At 40.4% G+C, this 14,331-nt stretch overlaps 1 protein-coding gene across 1 annotated transcript in view; it reads right to left on the bottom strand.

Annotated features, from left to right (window-relative positions):
* The window catches only part of LOC126481969 (tolloid-like protein 1), a 268,074-nt gene that overhangs the window by 16,696 nt on the left and 237,047 nt on the right, over positions 1-14,331 (bottom strand). Inside the window, exon 5 of the mRNA XM_050105934.1 lies at positions 757-902. Coding sequence (XP_049961891.1) covers positions 757-902 — 146 coding nt within the window. The remainder of the gene's footprint in view (positions 1-756; positions 903-14,331) is intronic.

Below are 14,331 nucleotides of genomic sequence, written 5' to 3' on the forward strand. Positions count from 1 at the left end.
AAATTTTTTCAGGAGGAAGTCTTTGATGGTCAGAGTCAGTAATTTCAGCGATTTATGGAGATAAAATAATGACTGGTTCAAATATCTCGTATGACTAATAATATTGAATCTCATTCAATACAATAACTTAAACAAAGCCGGGCAGCTGAAAAATTGTTGTGATCTGAAGCAAAGTGCAGTTTTTGTGACAACTAGCCTTTAGTGCTTAAAAGGTTGTGGTTTAAATATCCCAGGGAAACATTACAACTGGCTCTGGTTATCTTAGCAAGATGTAATGTGCAAAACAAGCTGAAAACTAAAATCTTAAGTCTGTTTAAGATCTAAGGTAGAATTTGTGTCTAATTCTCTGCTGTTCTGTTCTGGGATAACATTAATGATGTAACTGTGGGATTGAGACACATTTAAACAGCAGTTTCATTATATCATGTCCAGAGGAGCAAACAGAACTGTCAATTGATCGATATAGAGGGTAGAGAGCATAAGAACTATTGCAGACACCTCATGCAATTAGGAAAAACATATTAGCTTAAGAAACAAAGAAAGATACTGTTGCAAAGAATAAAATAGGATTTCTGTTGTTGAAAAAGAGAAGGCTAGTGTTCATTTTCATGTAATTCAGCTGGTACTACTACAGGTCATTTTATTACATAGGTTTGAGATTAGCTCACTGTAATAGATGACATATAAAGTACCTAAGTTTGAATGATTTTTCAAAGGATATGAACATAGTTAATATTATTTTTCATGGTAACTTACATGTAAAGTTGAGTGATCCACAGAGGAAGCCGCATCCTGGAGTCTGCAAGAAGTCTGAACACGCACCTCCAAATGGTGTTGACACAGATGGTTCCAACTCAAAAGACGTTGATCTCATTCTCACACCGCATATAAAAGGGTTAGGTCTGTAAACAAAATAAATACAAAAAATATGTCTAAACATAAAAATCAGCAGCTGCAGCACACATACAGCATGTGCGCATGTACAACCACACACAAAAACACTGTTCTTCCTAAAAATTATCAAAAACTTTATACATTATCTTAAAGTAACTATCTAATGAGACACATTACTTCATCTGTAAATGTCGTAACACACAACACTTTCCGCTGCATTTCAGAGAGCACAAATTCTTTGTCACTTGAAACTTATGTTCTCCCTTCTGACACTGAATGTTTTCTCCCTTCTCAAACATTATCCACACATGTAGAATTATGTTATGAGTGACATTAAGCTCCCAGTCCATTTGCGGCCAGCCTCAAATGCACCATTGGGCTAGCCATGTATAATGTCATCCAAACATGTTCACTTTTCCATCTTACTTCTGTTTAGTGTGCCATCCTGCTTCCTTGTGAATCACGTGTGCATAACATGTAGTCAGAAGCAGTATGCCAGAGGCTTTTGGCCACATGGACCGTGCAAGTCACATGTTTCCATGCTGTACACCATAGTTTAGCCCACACAGTTTTGCCTTGATGTCATAGTTTTTGGGGATCTTTAAGGATACTGTACTTTATAGATATATATTCACTAATGTTACTCCATAAGCCAACTGTCTGAGTCATACACGCTGCTCTCTAATACCTGTTTTTGTTCCATAAGTAACAGAACAAGTACCAACAACTGACAGAAAATGAAGGAAGAAGTTAGATGAGAGTTTAAGAGCCACAGCCGTTAGAGGAGCACGATGTAAGAGTGAGGAAGGATGGGAGAGGAAATTGGGAGTGCCATTTCAAAAGAAACAACCTGGCATTTGCCTCGAGCAATTAAGGAAATCATGGAAAACCTTGATCTAGATGGCCTGAAAGAGTTTTGAATTGCCATCCTCCCAAAAATGATTTCAGTGTCGTACCACTATGCCACCTTACTCAGTCACAACAATCGCATTAAGTCAGTGACAGCAAGCCATTTCACAATTAATTATTATTGATACAATTCTACATGCTCTCTGTCTCAATTGAAGAATGCATTTTAGCACGTTTTACAGCTGTATTTGTAGGTGGCAACACACTGATCTACCTGTAAAAAGTGGCTGCTGCAACTATAATGTTATTTTTGTGTTTTCTTATCTTCATTTTCTTCTTTGGTATTTATGTGGATTTTATCTGTTTACACGACTGATATTGGTTATCATAACTGGATGATGCAATGCAGAAAGTAAACTGAAAGTTAAAATCAAACAATGAGTAGGAGTTTAAGGTATGGCTTATGTGCCCAGTACACTGTTGTGTGCTGAAATATCATCAGTAAGCAGACAGCGGTATTTACAGCTTCGCAGAAGAATTAGCATGCAGCACCCAGTTCCAATCATGAACCATAGAAATAAAGAAAAACATCACTTAAGTTAGTGGCATTTCCCACCCTCAGCAGCTATCCTGGATTCACATTCATGGTTGTATGTTCTCCAGGACATGTGAGCAGCACACAGAAGACCAGGTTTGAATTCAAGCCCTACTAGAGGTCTTCTTTTTCTTTTTCTTTTAAAAAAGGTTGAGAATGGCTTGTGGATATATCTGACAAGCTACATGAAGAGAAGCATAAAACACAGTCTTGAAAACTGACATTAATAGGACAGCAGTGCACTGACCACAATCATGTCTAATGTAGGCCTGACACTATTTTTGGTTATCCAGCCAAAATCTGGCAGTAAAACAGCATTATAAAGTTCAGTTTTTAGTATATTGGATCTTGAACCTTGAGCTGTATGATTGGTCTACATTCTAATGAGTTAATATTAAAAGAGCAATCCTAATACCCCTGAGGTTGCTTCTGCACTCTCTCTTATTCTTCCTGAAAGTGTAAAAAGCTACAATCAAGAACTGGACTTAGGAGCAACTGAAATAAGGTGGTAGATACAAAAATTTAAAAATGCATTTGAGTCTTGAGCTATATGAATTACTGAGAAATCTTTTATGTGAATAAAGACAAGGAAAACTGACTGTTATATATAAAGGTGGCAAAGGAAAGAAAGGTCACTCCAAATCTTATCTCATAAGGGGTCCTGGGTACATGGAATGCATGGAAGGTAATAATGGATTAATAGCCCTGATTTGACTATCAACTTATTTCCAATGTGGCTGACAATTAAAAGAGCTTAACTAGAAATAATGAAATAGGAAAGAGGTAGACAAAGATGAGGACTTAATTCAAAGGAAATAAAGAGGAAATGATATTAGATGATATGCCCAAATTACAGCTTTATTGGTGATGAGGCCATTAAGTGCAGACTGAACAAGGACAGAGAAATAACTTGGGCATGATCTTGTTTAAGAACCCCTTCCAGTTTGTGCCTGATGATTTGGTGCTATCATAGGAAACCATCATTTGATGGTTGAGTGGAAATTTAGGTCCCATCCCTCTTGAATATGAGTCCAGTGTCTTAATTTCTGTGCTCCCTTAGTTACTATGAGTGGGAAAGAGGTACAATCTGCAAATGCAAACAAAAAGAAAGAGAATATGAAAAGGATGAGTGGAAGAAATTATGTAGGGATGATGAGGGGTGATGAGGTACAAGAAGAGGAGTAATATAAAATAGAATGAAAGTGGTGAAAAAGCTGTAAGATGTGGGCTAAAGCAAAAGAATTCAGGAAACAGTGATAAAAAGCCAGAAAAAGAAAAGCGGTGCAGAATTCAAGGATGAACGGCATAAAAGAGTGGTTGTAGAACTGAAGACTAAGAGTTTGGCTTAATTTAAGACTATATGGATGACAAGAGCGCATTATGAGCAGTCAAAGTAGGTTCACATCTGCAGTGTTTGGCATATTACCTCTGAGATCCAGTTGAGCTACATAGTAAAACAAGTGCTTAAATATTTGTTGTTGTTTTGGTCTTCAGTCTGATGACTGGTTTGATATACTTCTTCATCATCTCTGGAAATAATTGGCATATAAACCTGTACTACTGTGGTGGGTGTTGACTTTTTGTGTATCTTGGCTGTGATAATGAGTTCCTTATGCTGTCCATTATAGTTAACTGACATTTCTACTTTCTTAATAGTTATTAGGCCTCCTCCTGCATCAGCCAGATTTGTTTTTGTGTTCATAATGCTGTACTTCACAAGCCAGAAATCCTGTTCTTCCTGCCACTGCTCTCGCTAATTCTCACTGTATCTAACTACAAACTATCCATTTCCCTTTTTAAGTTCACTAACCTACCTACCAAATTATGAGCTCTACAATATCACACTACAACCAGCAGAATGACTGTTTTGTTGTTCCCCATGACAACATCATTCTGAGTAGTTCTCAGCCACATATCTGAATGGTGAACTATTTTCCCTTCAAAGTATTTTATCCAAGACAATTTCATCATCATTAGGCCATACGGTAGGGCTACACACCCTTGGAAGAAATAACAGCTGTAGTTTCCCCTTGCTTTTAATTGTTCACAGAACTGTTATATCAAAGCCCTGATGGCTAATTTTATAAGGCCATATGAGTCAGTCACCCAGACTGCAGCTACTAAAAAGGCTGCTGTATCTCTTCCAGAGCCACAGGTCAGTCTGGCCTGTGCACAGATAATCCTGCATTGTTGTATGCCAACTTCATATTCACCCTGGAGAGTGGGAAAGAAGAAAGGGGTGAAGAGGAGTATGGTGGGTCAAATCTACTGATACTGGACATTGGCTTTGATGTGTACCATAATGAATATGCGAAGTGTGACTTCAAACTTGTGCAACAATGATAGAAAAGAACATCCCCAATATTTATTTTACTTCTACTCTGAAATGGAAACTATTACACTGTGAACGTCTTGATGTGATGCAAGGAAACAGATACTCCAGTATTTCCACGAGAGCTCATTTTTAGCTCAGAAGAAAGGCATTCCTACAGTTGAAGAATGGTGTGAGTATGTGATGGCTGTTGGTTGTGTCTCACATAACTGGAAGTTTTCAGGTACAGACTGCAACAAAGCATGCCCAGAGGAAATGCATATGCAGCTAATTGCCATCTTCTGGACTCTGAGTAAGGTAGGACCATTGGCATGAGGACATGGGAGCATGACAGACTGTTGCCTGTAGTCCGACAATTGCAGAAAGAATGGCATTAAATGGACTCTGGCCATAAGTGTGGCAGGAAGAGTAGAAATGGGTCCTTCCAGAAGTCATAGAAACTCCATCCAGACAGGCCTTGAAGACCCAATGAAACTGACTAAGCATCATGTTGTGCCCAGTCCATAGGCATGACTGGATGTGGATATGGAGGGGCATGTGATCAGTACACTATTGTCCCATCCATTGACAGTTTTTGTGAGCACAGCTGCTATTTCTCTATCGAGTAGATCCTTAGTCAGAATCCACAAGGGCTGTGTACACCCCACTTCCCAACAATGCTCAGCAGACCCAGACCATCACCAATCCAAGTGTTAGCCATGCCTGACAGCAATTAACTTTGGTGAGCTGATGGGAACCGACCAAAAGACATATTCCATAAGAATGTTGAGGGATTGTGTAACTGGTTTGATGACTAGATAGATGACAACACCTGAAATCCATGCAGAAGTTTCAGATATAGTGTCATCACAAACCAATGGGAACAGATTACTGGTAGCTGAGTGGAAATTTCAAGTTAGCAGGCATAATTTACTGCTTACACTACACCACAGACAGCAGAGACCTGCATGTTGTAGAGTCATAATCATCTGTGATACTGAGAGGCATTCAGTGGTGTACATCAATTGGTTGTTTTTGTTGGTCAGCTCAATGCCAAAATGTCTGAAAATGATGTGGTGAAAGATGACAGAAAACAGTGAGTGTTGAGCTTGTTCTGGGGGGGGGGGATTTTGAGTATGACGGTAGGACTGATTTGACACCTATGTAAGGGAGGCTGCATCTTTGCCAGTATGTGGCCAGAGTGTTAAACTGTGATATCATATTCTTCGTGACCAGGATACCAAGTGGCATATCTCAGCAGGATAATGTAAAACCTCTGCTTCCTCCCCAGTGTGGTTCACACAACAAACACATTGAGGGAACTGTCACCAAGGCAGTAGTTATAGGTGGAGACTGCAAATTCTAAAAATAACCCCAAAAATTTTGGTTTTAGGGAAAATGTATGAACACTACAAATAATTCAATACCTTCTCTTGCTGACAGTATGGGTAATGTAACTGACAATGATAAACAGAAGGCTGAAATTCTAAATCTAGCCTTCTAAAACTCGTTTATGATATAGGACTGCAGCATCATATCCCCTTTCAATTATTGAACAAACAAAAGGATGGCTGACATAGTGTTTAGTGTATCTGGGATTGTAAAACAGTTAAGATCCTTAGACACCAGGAAGGCATCTGGCCCAGAAGGTATCCCCATAAGATTTTATGTTGACTATGCTACAAATATAGCACCATTCTTATCTATCATCTATCAGAGATCATTGGAACAGCGGAAAGTTCCACAGCACTGGAAGAAGGCCCAGGTCATAGCAATCTATAAAAAGGGTAGAAAATTAGATGCACATACTTACTGGCCAATTTCACTGACATCAATTTGTTGTAGAATCATGGAACATATTTTGTATTCAGACATAATGACCTTTCTAGACTCTGAGAAGCTCATCTACAGAAACCAGCACTGTTTTAGGAAACAGCACTCATGTGAAACACAGCTGGTCCTCTTTGTGCATGATATACAACAGGCTCTAGATACCAGCTCCCAGGTTGATGCCATATTTCTTGACTTTTCAAAGGCATCCGACTCAGTTCCACACCATCACATGCTACAAAAAGTGTGCGCTTACATTATATCTGATGACATATGCGGTTGGATAGAAAGTTTTCTAACAGACAGGAAGCAGTATGTCATCCTGAATGGGGTGTCTTCAACAGAAACAAGTGTAACTTCAGGTGTGCCCCAGGGCAGCGTAATAGGTCCTTTGCTTTTTACAATCTGGTTGATGGTATTGACAGTGGCCTTAGTCTGTTTGCCAATGATGCTGTAGTCTACAGGAAAGTAGTATCACATGAATGTTGTGAACAAATCAATGAGGATTTGCAGAAAATAAATGCATGGTGTAATGACTGGCAGTTATCTCTCAATATTAGTAAGTGTAACCTACTGTGTATAACAAGGCAAAAATCCCCATTAATGTACGAGTACAAAATAAATGCCCAGTCTTTGGAAGTGGTAACGTCCGTCAAGTATCTGGGTGTGACTATTCAAAACGATCTCAAATGGAATGATCAGATTACACAAGTAACGGGTGTGGCAAACTCTAGATTGTGGTTTATTGGTAGAATCCTGAAGCGATACAGTCCTTCAACAAAGGAAATAGCTTACATTATGTTAATTTGTCCAATCTTGGAGTATTGTTTGTCTGTGTAGGACCCTTACCAGTTGGGTATGATTCAAGAGATTGAGAAGGTCCAAAGAAGAGCGGTAAGATTTGTGACTGGTACATTTAGTCATCGTGAGAGCGTTACAAATCTCATAGAAAGTTTGAAGAGGGACACTCTTGCTGACAGATGGCACGCTAAACAGAAGGGGCTGCTCACCAAATTCCGAAATCCGATCTTCACCGAGGATGTAGAGCATATATTATTACCCCCAACTTTCAAATCATGCAATGATCGCCATCCAAAGATAAGGGAAATAAGAGCTTGTACTGAGGCGTTCAGACAGTCGTTTTTCCCTCGCGTGATCCGTGAGTGGAACAGAGTGGGGGAAATATGAGTTTGGCATGAATTGTGCCCTCTGCCACACACCGCCCAGTGGCTAGCGGAGTATATATGTACATGTAGAATAAATTCAAAAAATAATGCAGTGTCTGCTCTTTACATCATCATCATCATCTTGGACAGTTTCCAGCCTCTGGCTGGATCTGTTTGGAACATAAGCCTCTCCATCTTCTTCTGCCTTGAAACCATCTCTTTGTCTTCAAGTTGGTCCAGTCTTCTCCTTTCTTCTGGACACATTCCTTTGAGCCATCTGTCTCTTGGTCTTTCTCTTGGTCTCTTTCCTTCCACTTTGATCTCGTGTACCCTCCTGGGTATCCTCTTCTCATCCATTCACTTAACATGCCCATACCATCTCAGCCTTGATTTCTTTATCTCCTCCTGTAATGGTTCCACCTTCATTAACTCTCTGATCCTCTCATTTCTTAACCTGTCTATCTTTGTCACTCCAATACTGTTCCTCAAGAATTTCATCTCACTAGCTTGTACTTTGCTTTTCTCTCTTACTTTCATAACCCAGGATGCATATGTCAGGATTGGGACATAGTGTGACCAGTATATAAATTTTTTACTGATTTGGGGTACATCCTTGCTCCATATCAGGCTTCTGACACTCTTCTGAAATGCCTCTGCTTTGCTCCCCCACTTGTTTATTTCTCTGTCATTTTTCCCATCTTCCTGTATCAGGATACCTAGGTACTTGAAACTCTCCATTCTTCTCAATCGTTCCTCACCAGTTGTTATTCCAGTTGTTTCTCTCTTCTTCGTTCTTGTTGTGATAATCATCTCACTCTTACTTAAACTAAATTTCATCCCATATTTTTGTACTGTTCATTCCATATGTCCAACTGCTTTTGTATTTCCTCCTCCTTATTCCCCAAAATCATCAGATCATCTGCAAACACCATAGCTTTCATCTTTCCTTCACCAATTACTTGTGCTATTGTACTCATTATGTCATCCATCACTACAATGAAGAGTAATGGTGCACTTCCCTGCCTCAAGCCATTCTTCTAGTCATGGTACATTTCTCTTATCCCCCAAATAATTTGTTTTACCACTCCTCTGTTCTGCAGGGCTTTTCACCTTTTGCTTCTACGTACACTATTATATGCTTTTTTAATGTCCAGGAAGTTCATTAGTAGATCTATTCCATATTCATAACGCTGTTCCTGCAGTTATCTTACAGCAACAATTAGATCCACTGTGGACCTTCCTGTTCTGAAGCCATGGTGCTCTTCTCTCATCCCTCCTTCTAATTTTTCCCAAATTCGTACTTCCAAAATTTTCTAAAAAATTTTTGATCAATGACTCATCAGTGTTATCCCCTGATAGTTCTTGCACTTTTCCTATTTCCCTTCTTAAGGATTGGGACAATTATTTCCTTCTTCCAGTCTTCTGGGATCATCTTCTGTCTAGACACAGTTTTCATTACTCGATATAGCCATTGTATCCCCACCTCTCCTGCTGCTCTCACCATCTCTACACCTCTTGCAACAAAGCTTTGGTCCACCGGGATGTGTGTTGGTCAGGCATAAATGAGGGCATTATAAGGCTTCACTCATGATGCCCAAAATTTCAGAGATCGCTTGTCCATGTACTTCACAGGCCTGCTTATAGAGACCACCTGGGTCTGACCCTGGCATACTCTGGTGAGCTGCCAAAGAAGCAGTATTATTTAAGTGATTGCAAAAGAGTGCTCGGCCTATTCTATAAGCTGTAGTACTGTTGTCCATTCAGTGTGTTCAGTGCTACGTGCAACCAGTACTTCATTATATTTTACATTGGCTCTATAAACTACTATGTCCCATAAATCATGTTTGCTCTTGCTATAACATACTGCTTACTGCCATTTTTATGTCTCTAATTTTAACACTAACAAATTTTATGCACTCTGATTCTTGAACCATTATTTGACCAATATATTAAACAAAAAAATAAAAGAAGGACCCTACCAATCTGAGTTAACTTTTATTAGCTCCAGCCATATAACAATGAAAACTGCTCTATGCCTCAATTTAATCCAACTGAGTGAAGCAGCACACTGGACTTGCATTTGGCAGGATGATAGTTCAAATCCAAGTTTTGGTTTTGTGTGATTTTGTCAATTTTCTTCTCAATTCTTTTTTAATCAAAGCTTGTGCTCCTTCTTTAATGACTGCACTGTCAACGGGATGTTAAACTCTAATTTTCCATTTTTTTCTATTTAGTAAACTAAACAGTTAAATTTCACCCTGCATTGCTTTCTTCCTCTATAAGAAAATTGTTAATCCACTGAGGTAGCTATGCATTAATGTGTGAAGACCATCAGCTCTTGGAAGCAAGGGCTATCTTGATGCTACTGTAGGTGGTCCAAGTCAGTTTTACTGGTCAGTGTCACTGTGATTTCCAGGCAGTTAGCCACACTTCTCTAGGCTGCTGACCTGGATAAGTGTTTCAACCTCAGTTATCCCATACATAAATACAAAGAACACAGAATAAAGTCTGCTATAGAACAGTAGTGTGAAGATTGATTTCAACAGTCATAAACTCACTTGTGGATTTAGTCATTCTGTTTATGTGTAACATGCACAGAATATAAACAGAACTGGACTGCAGTGGTCCTGCACCCCTGGCAGAACTGCAAAGCTACACCCTCCTCCCAGAAAAATTACCTTTCTACAAATTTTTTGAACAGTTTCATCACATTTTATACTCTTGTAAGAAGGTTTATTAAAAGTTAATCATTATTGAAAAACTGTACTTGAATAAACTACATTGATGAAAAACGTGACAAACAACAAATTGAAAGAGTGTCCCAGGAAGAACAGCCAGTATTCTGTGATATAACAGAAACAATCATTCTAAGCAAAAAAGTCCAGTAAACAAGAGCTCTAAAATGCATACCTTAGGAGCTACGAACACTTCTTTATCTTCAATACTGTGAAACAAATCTCTTCTACTGTAAGCTCTTTGCTTTACATATTTTGAGAGCAGATAGTATAGATAAAACAAGAAAAAATGCCTAGTAAACATGGAGTATAAAATGCATACCTTAAGAGCTATAACCACTTGTTCAGTACATCTACATCTACATCTACATCCATACTCCGCAAGCCACCTGATGGCGTGTGGCGGAGGGTACCCTGAGTACCTCTATCGGTTCTCCCTTCTATTCCAGTCTCGCATTCTTTGTGGAAAGAAGGATTGTCTGTATGCTTCTGTGTGGGCTCTAATCTCTCTGACTTTATCCTCATGGTCTCTTCACGAGATATACGTAGGAGGGAGCAATATACTGCTTGACTCTTCAGTGAAGGTATGTTCTCGAAACTTTAACAAAAGCCCGTACCGAGTTACTGAGCGTCTCTCCTGCAGAGTCTTCCACTGGAGTTTATCTATTCAATAGAAGAGATGTGTTTCACAGTACTAAAGATGAACAAATGCTCATACCTCTTAAGGTATGCATCATGGTGGTATGCATTTTAGAGCTCATGTTTAAGACTTTATTTGCTTTGAATGATCGATTCTGTCATATCACTGAATCCTGACCATTCCTCCTGGGACATCCTGTATGTATTATTGTAATAAGTAAATTACAGATTGCATACACTTTTAAAAAACTGAAACTAAAGGAAATTAGGAATCTTATTGCAGCTGCTTTTAGTGTGATGTATAATAAGAATAGATTTCATTTGTTTATCATAAATCATTAATGAGAAATAAAAGAAAAAGAGCTATAATTATTTTGAACAAAGAAAACTTGTTTAACAGGTCGGTTGTTTGCTGTAGACAACATTGCAAAATTTGAGCTTGATTCCACTCATAATGGACCTTAAGTATTTTCTATCATCTTTAATTTGCTGAAACTTCTTTCCCAAGATGAAAAAAAGGTATAGTTGTCTGTAGGAAGAATGACTGAAACATATTATTAATCAGCTTACAGCCTGTTCGTAAATCCTGTTTTATTTACACAGCAGGTAGTACTAACCTGAACTTGAAAAGCAAATGTGCTTGATAGAGGGGCAAGATAAGAGGGGAACCAGAGGCACCCCTCCTCGACATGCAAACATCTGGAGAGATCTTGTGCACTTGGATGAGTGCCATGAGTAAGAGTGGTGTGGAACAGTTCTCGATGAACAGCTGGTACAGACTAAGGTCACTCTGTCCCTTCACAAAACGCAGAAAGTAGTGGGTATAGTACCCTCTACCCTCCTACTGTTTGTCAGTTGCAAATTAAATCAATGGCAGTGGTGCAGGGAGAGTTGATCAGAGGCAATGCAGGGAGATCTTTCAATATCCAACTTTATACTATGAATGCGAGTATACTCTGTGATCCCATCCACATAGGGAAAGTTGACCAACCACAATAGTAAATTATGCACTATGATCAAAGTGCTAGAACTATGTAGATAACCTAACCGCATCGGTATAGGATGCCGTCTGGTATACTTTGGTATATATGTCTGAGAATTAACCCTGAATGGATGTACTGCACAGTCATCTATCTACAGTCGCAAACTAGTATGTGGTACTCGCAAAGCAGTGGAGGGGTGGTTTAGCGATGATACAGAAACTGTGAAGCATGCTACTGTGTTACTGACAGGCGTTGAAATTACGGAAAAACTGGTAAAATTGCTAAAACTGATCGCTCTGTCACCTGTGATGCTTATTACAGTACATCACTCCATATCGATCGTGTCTTTTCCCTCCTATCTCTCCACTGGTATGCTGTTGACTACTTCAGAATGAGTGACTGACACCACCTGTTTGAGATGGGGAGAGTCTTGGTGGGAGCAACACCTTCTAGGGATGGCCAGCACCGAAACAGTGATCATGTACATGGCTGCAATATGAGGAATCAATACTCTTGGCCTCTTTGAAATAGAACCCTGAGACATCTGCTGCCATGTCACTGTGGACGACGAGATTGAATGTAGAATCATTATCTTTGGACAGCTGCCTGGAAAAGCTCCACAATACCTCAAACTCTTCCAGTTTCCATACGTTACAATTTCTTCCACTTTTTTGTCAATAAGAAACACCGTGTGTGAGCAGTGTAGTTTACATCATGAAATGGCCTATCAATGGATTGAAACGTATTAATGCCGGTTTAACTTGGTGTATGTGTGTGTGGGGAGGGGGGGGGGGGGGGGGGGCAATCTCTTACTCATCGAAATTAGGTTGATTCAAATGCTGTATATCGAAGACTGGAAGATTCGCGATAATATGGCGGCTAAGCGATATTCTGACGAAAGGGGAGTTGAGAGGTGGGTTCTATGCCGCTTGTTTTAAGTTTTGTGAGCAAACATATTAGAGCCTCTCACATAGGTCTCGCGAGGTGGCTATACTGTTAAAATTAGGGGCTAATACAAAAGTTTTCTATAGAGAGACAATCAGCAGCAGAAGTTCCATCTTTTGTTTTCTCGATAAATAAGAGGCAATATTCTTCCATGAGTGTTGTGTGCCTATAAATGGATGGGCTGGAATCTTAATAGGCCTCACACATCAAAAAAGTTTTGCATCAACCCGATTCCCAGAACTCCTGAAGACAGACGTTGACTGTGGATATTGACTGTGGATACTGTATTACAGACACAATCCCTTCGACTGTTCAGAGATGTCACTAAACCCGCCCAAAGATGTAAACAACCATGCATGAGCAGCGCCTATTAGACGGAGGGGTGCGACAGCCAATCAGTTCCAGTCATTCCGCCAGGAAGGAGGTTCACGACTCGTGTTGTCTGTAGTTCAACCATGCCTAGACGGTCAATACCACCGTTCGATTGCGTCTGCACTGTTACTTTGTGCCAGGAAGGGCTCTCAACAAGGGAAGTGTCCAGGCGTCTCGGAGTGAACCAAAGCGATGTTGTTCGGACATGGAGGAGATACAAAGAGACAGGAACTGTCGATGACATGCCTCGCTCAGGCTGCCTGAGGGCTACTACTGCAGTGGATGACCGCTACCTACGGATTATGACTCGGAGGAAACCTGATAGCAACGCCACCAAGTTGAATAATGCTTTTCGTGCAGCCACAGGACGTCGTGTTACAACTCAAACTGTGCGCAATAGGCTGCATGATGCGCAACTTCACTCCCGACGTCCATGGCGAGGTCCATCTTTGCAACCATAACACCATGCAGCGTGGTACAGATGGGCCCAAAAACATACCGAACGGACCACTCAGGATTGGCATCACGCCGGCCGGAGTGGCCGTGCGGTTCTAGGCGCTACAGTCTGGAACCGTGTGACCGCTACGGTCGCAGGTTCGAATCCTGCCTCGGGCATGGATGTGTGTGATGTCCTTAGGTTAGTTAGGTTTAAGTAGTTCTAAGTTCTAGGGGACTGATGACCTCAGAAGTTGAGTCCCATAGTGCTCCGAGCCATTTGAACCATTTTTGATTGGCATCACGTTCTCTTCACCGGTGAGTGTCGCATATGCCTTCAACCAGACGATCGTCGGAGACGTGCTTGGAGGCAACCTAGTCAGGCTGAACGCCTCATACACACTGTCCAGCGAGTGCAGCAAGGTGGAGGCTCCCTGCTGTTTTGGGGTGGCATTATGTGGAGCCGACGTACGCCGCTGGTGGTCGTGGAAGGCGCCTAATGGCTGTACTATGCGTTAATGCCATCCTCCGACCGATAGTGCAACCGTATCGTCAACATACTGGCGAGGCATTAATC

Source organism: Schistocerca serialis, chromosome 5 (genome assembly GCF_023864345.2).
Source record: "Schistocerca serialis cubense isolate TAMUIC-IGC-003099 chromosome 5, iqSchSeri2.2, whole genome shotgun sequence".
NCBI lineage: Eukaryota > Metazoa > Arthropoda > Insecta > Orthoptera > Acrididae > Schistocerca > Schistocerca serialis.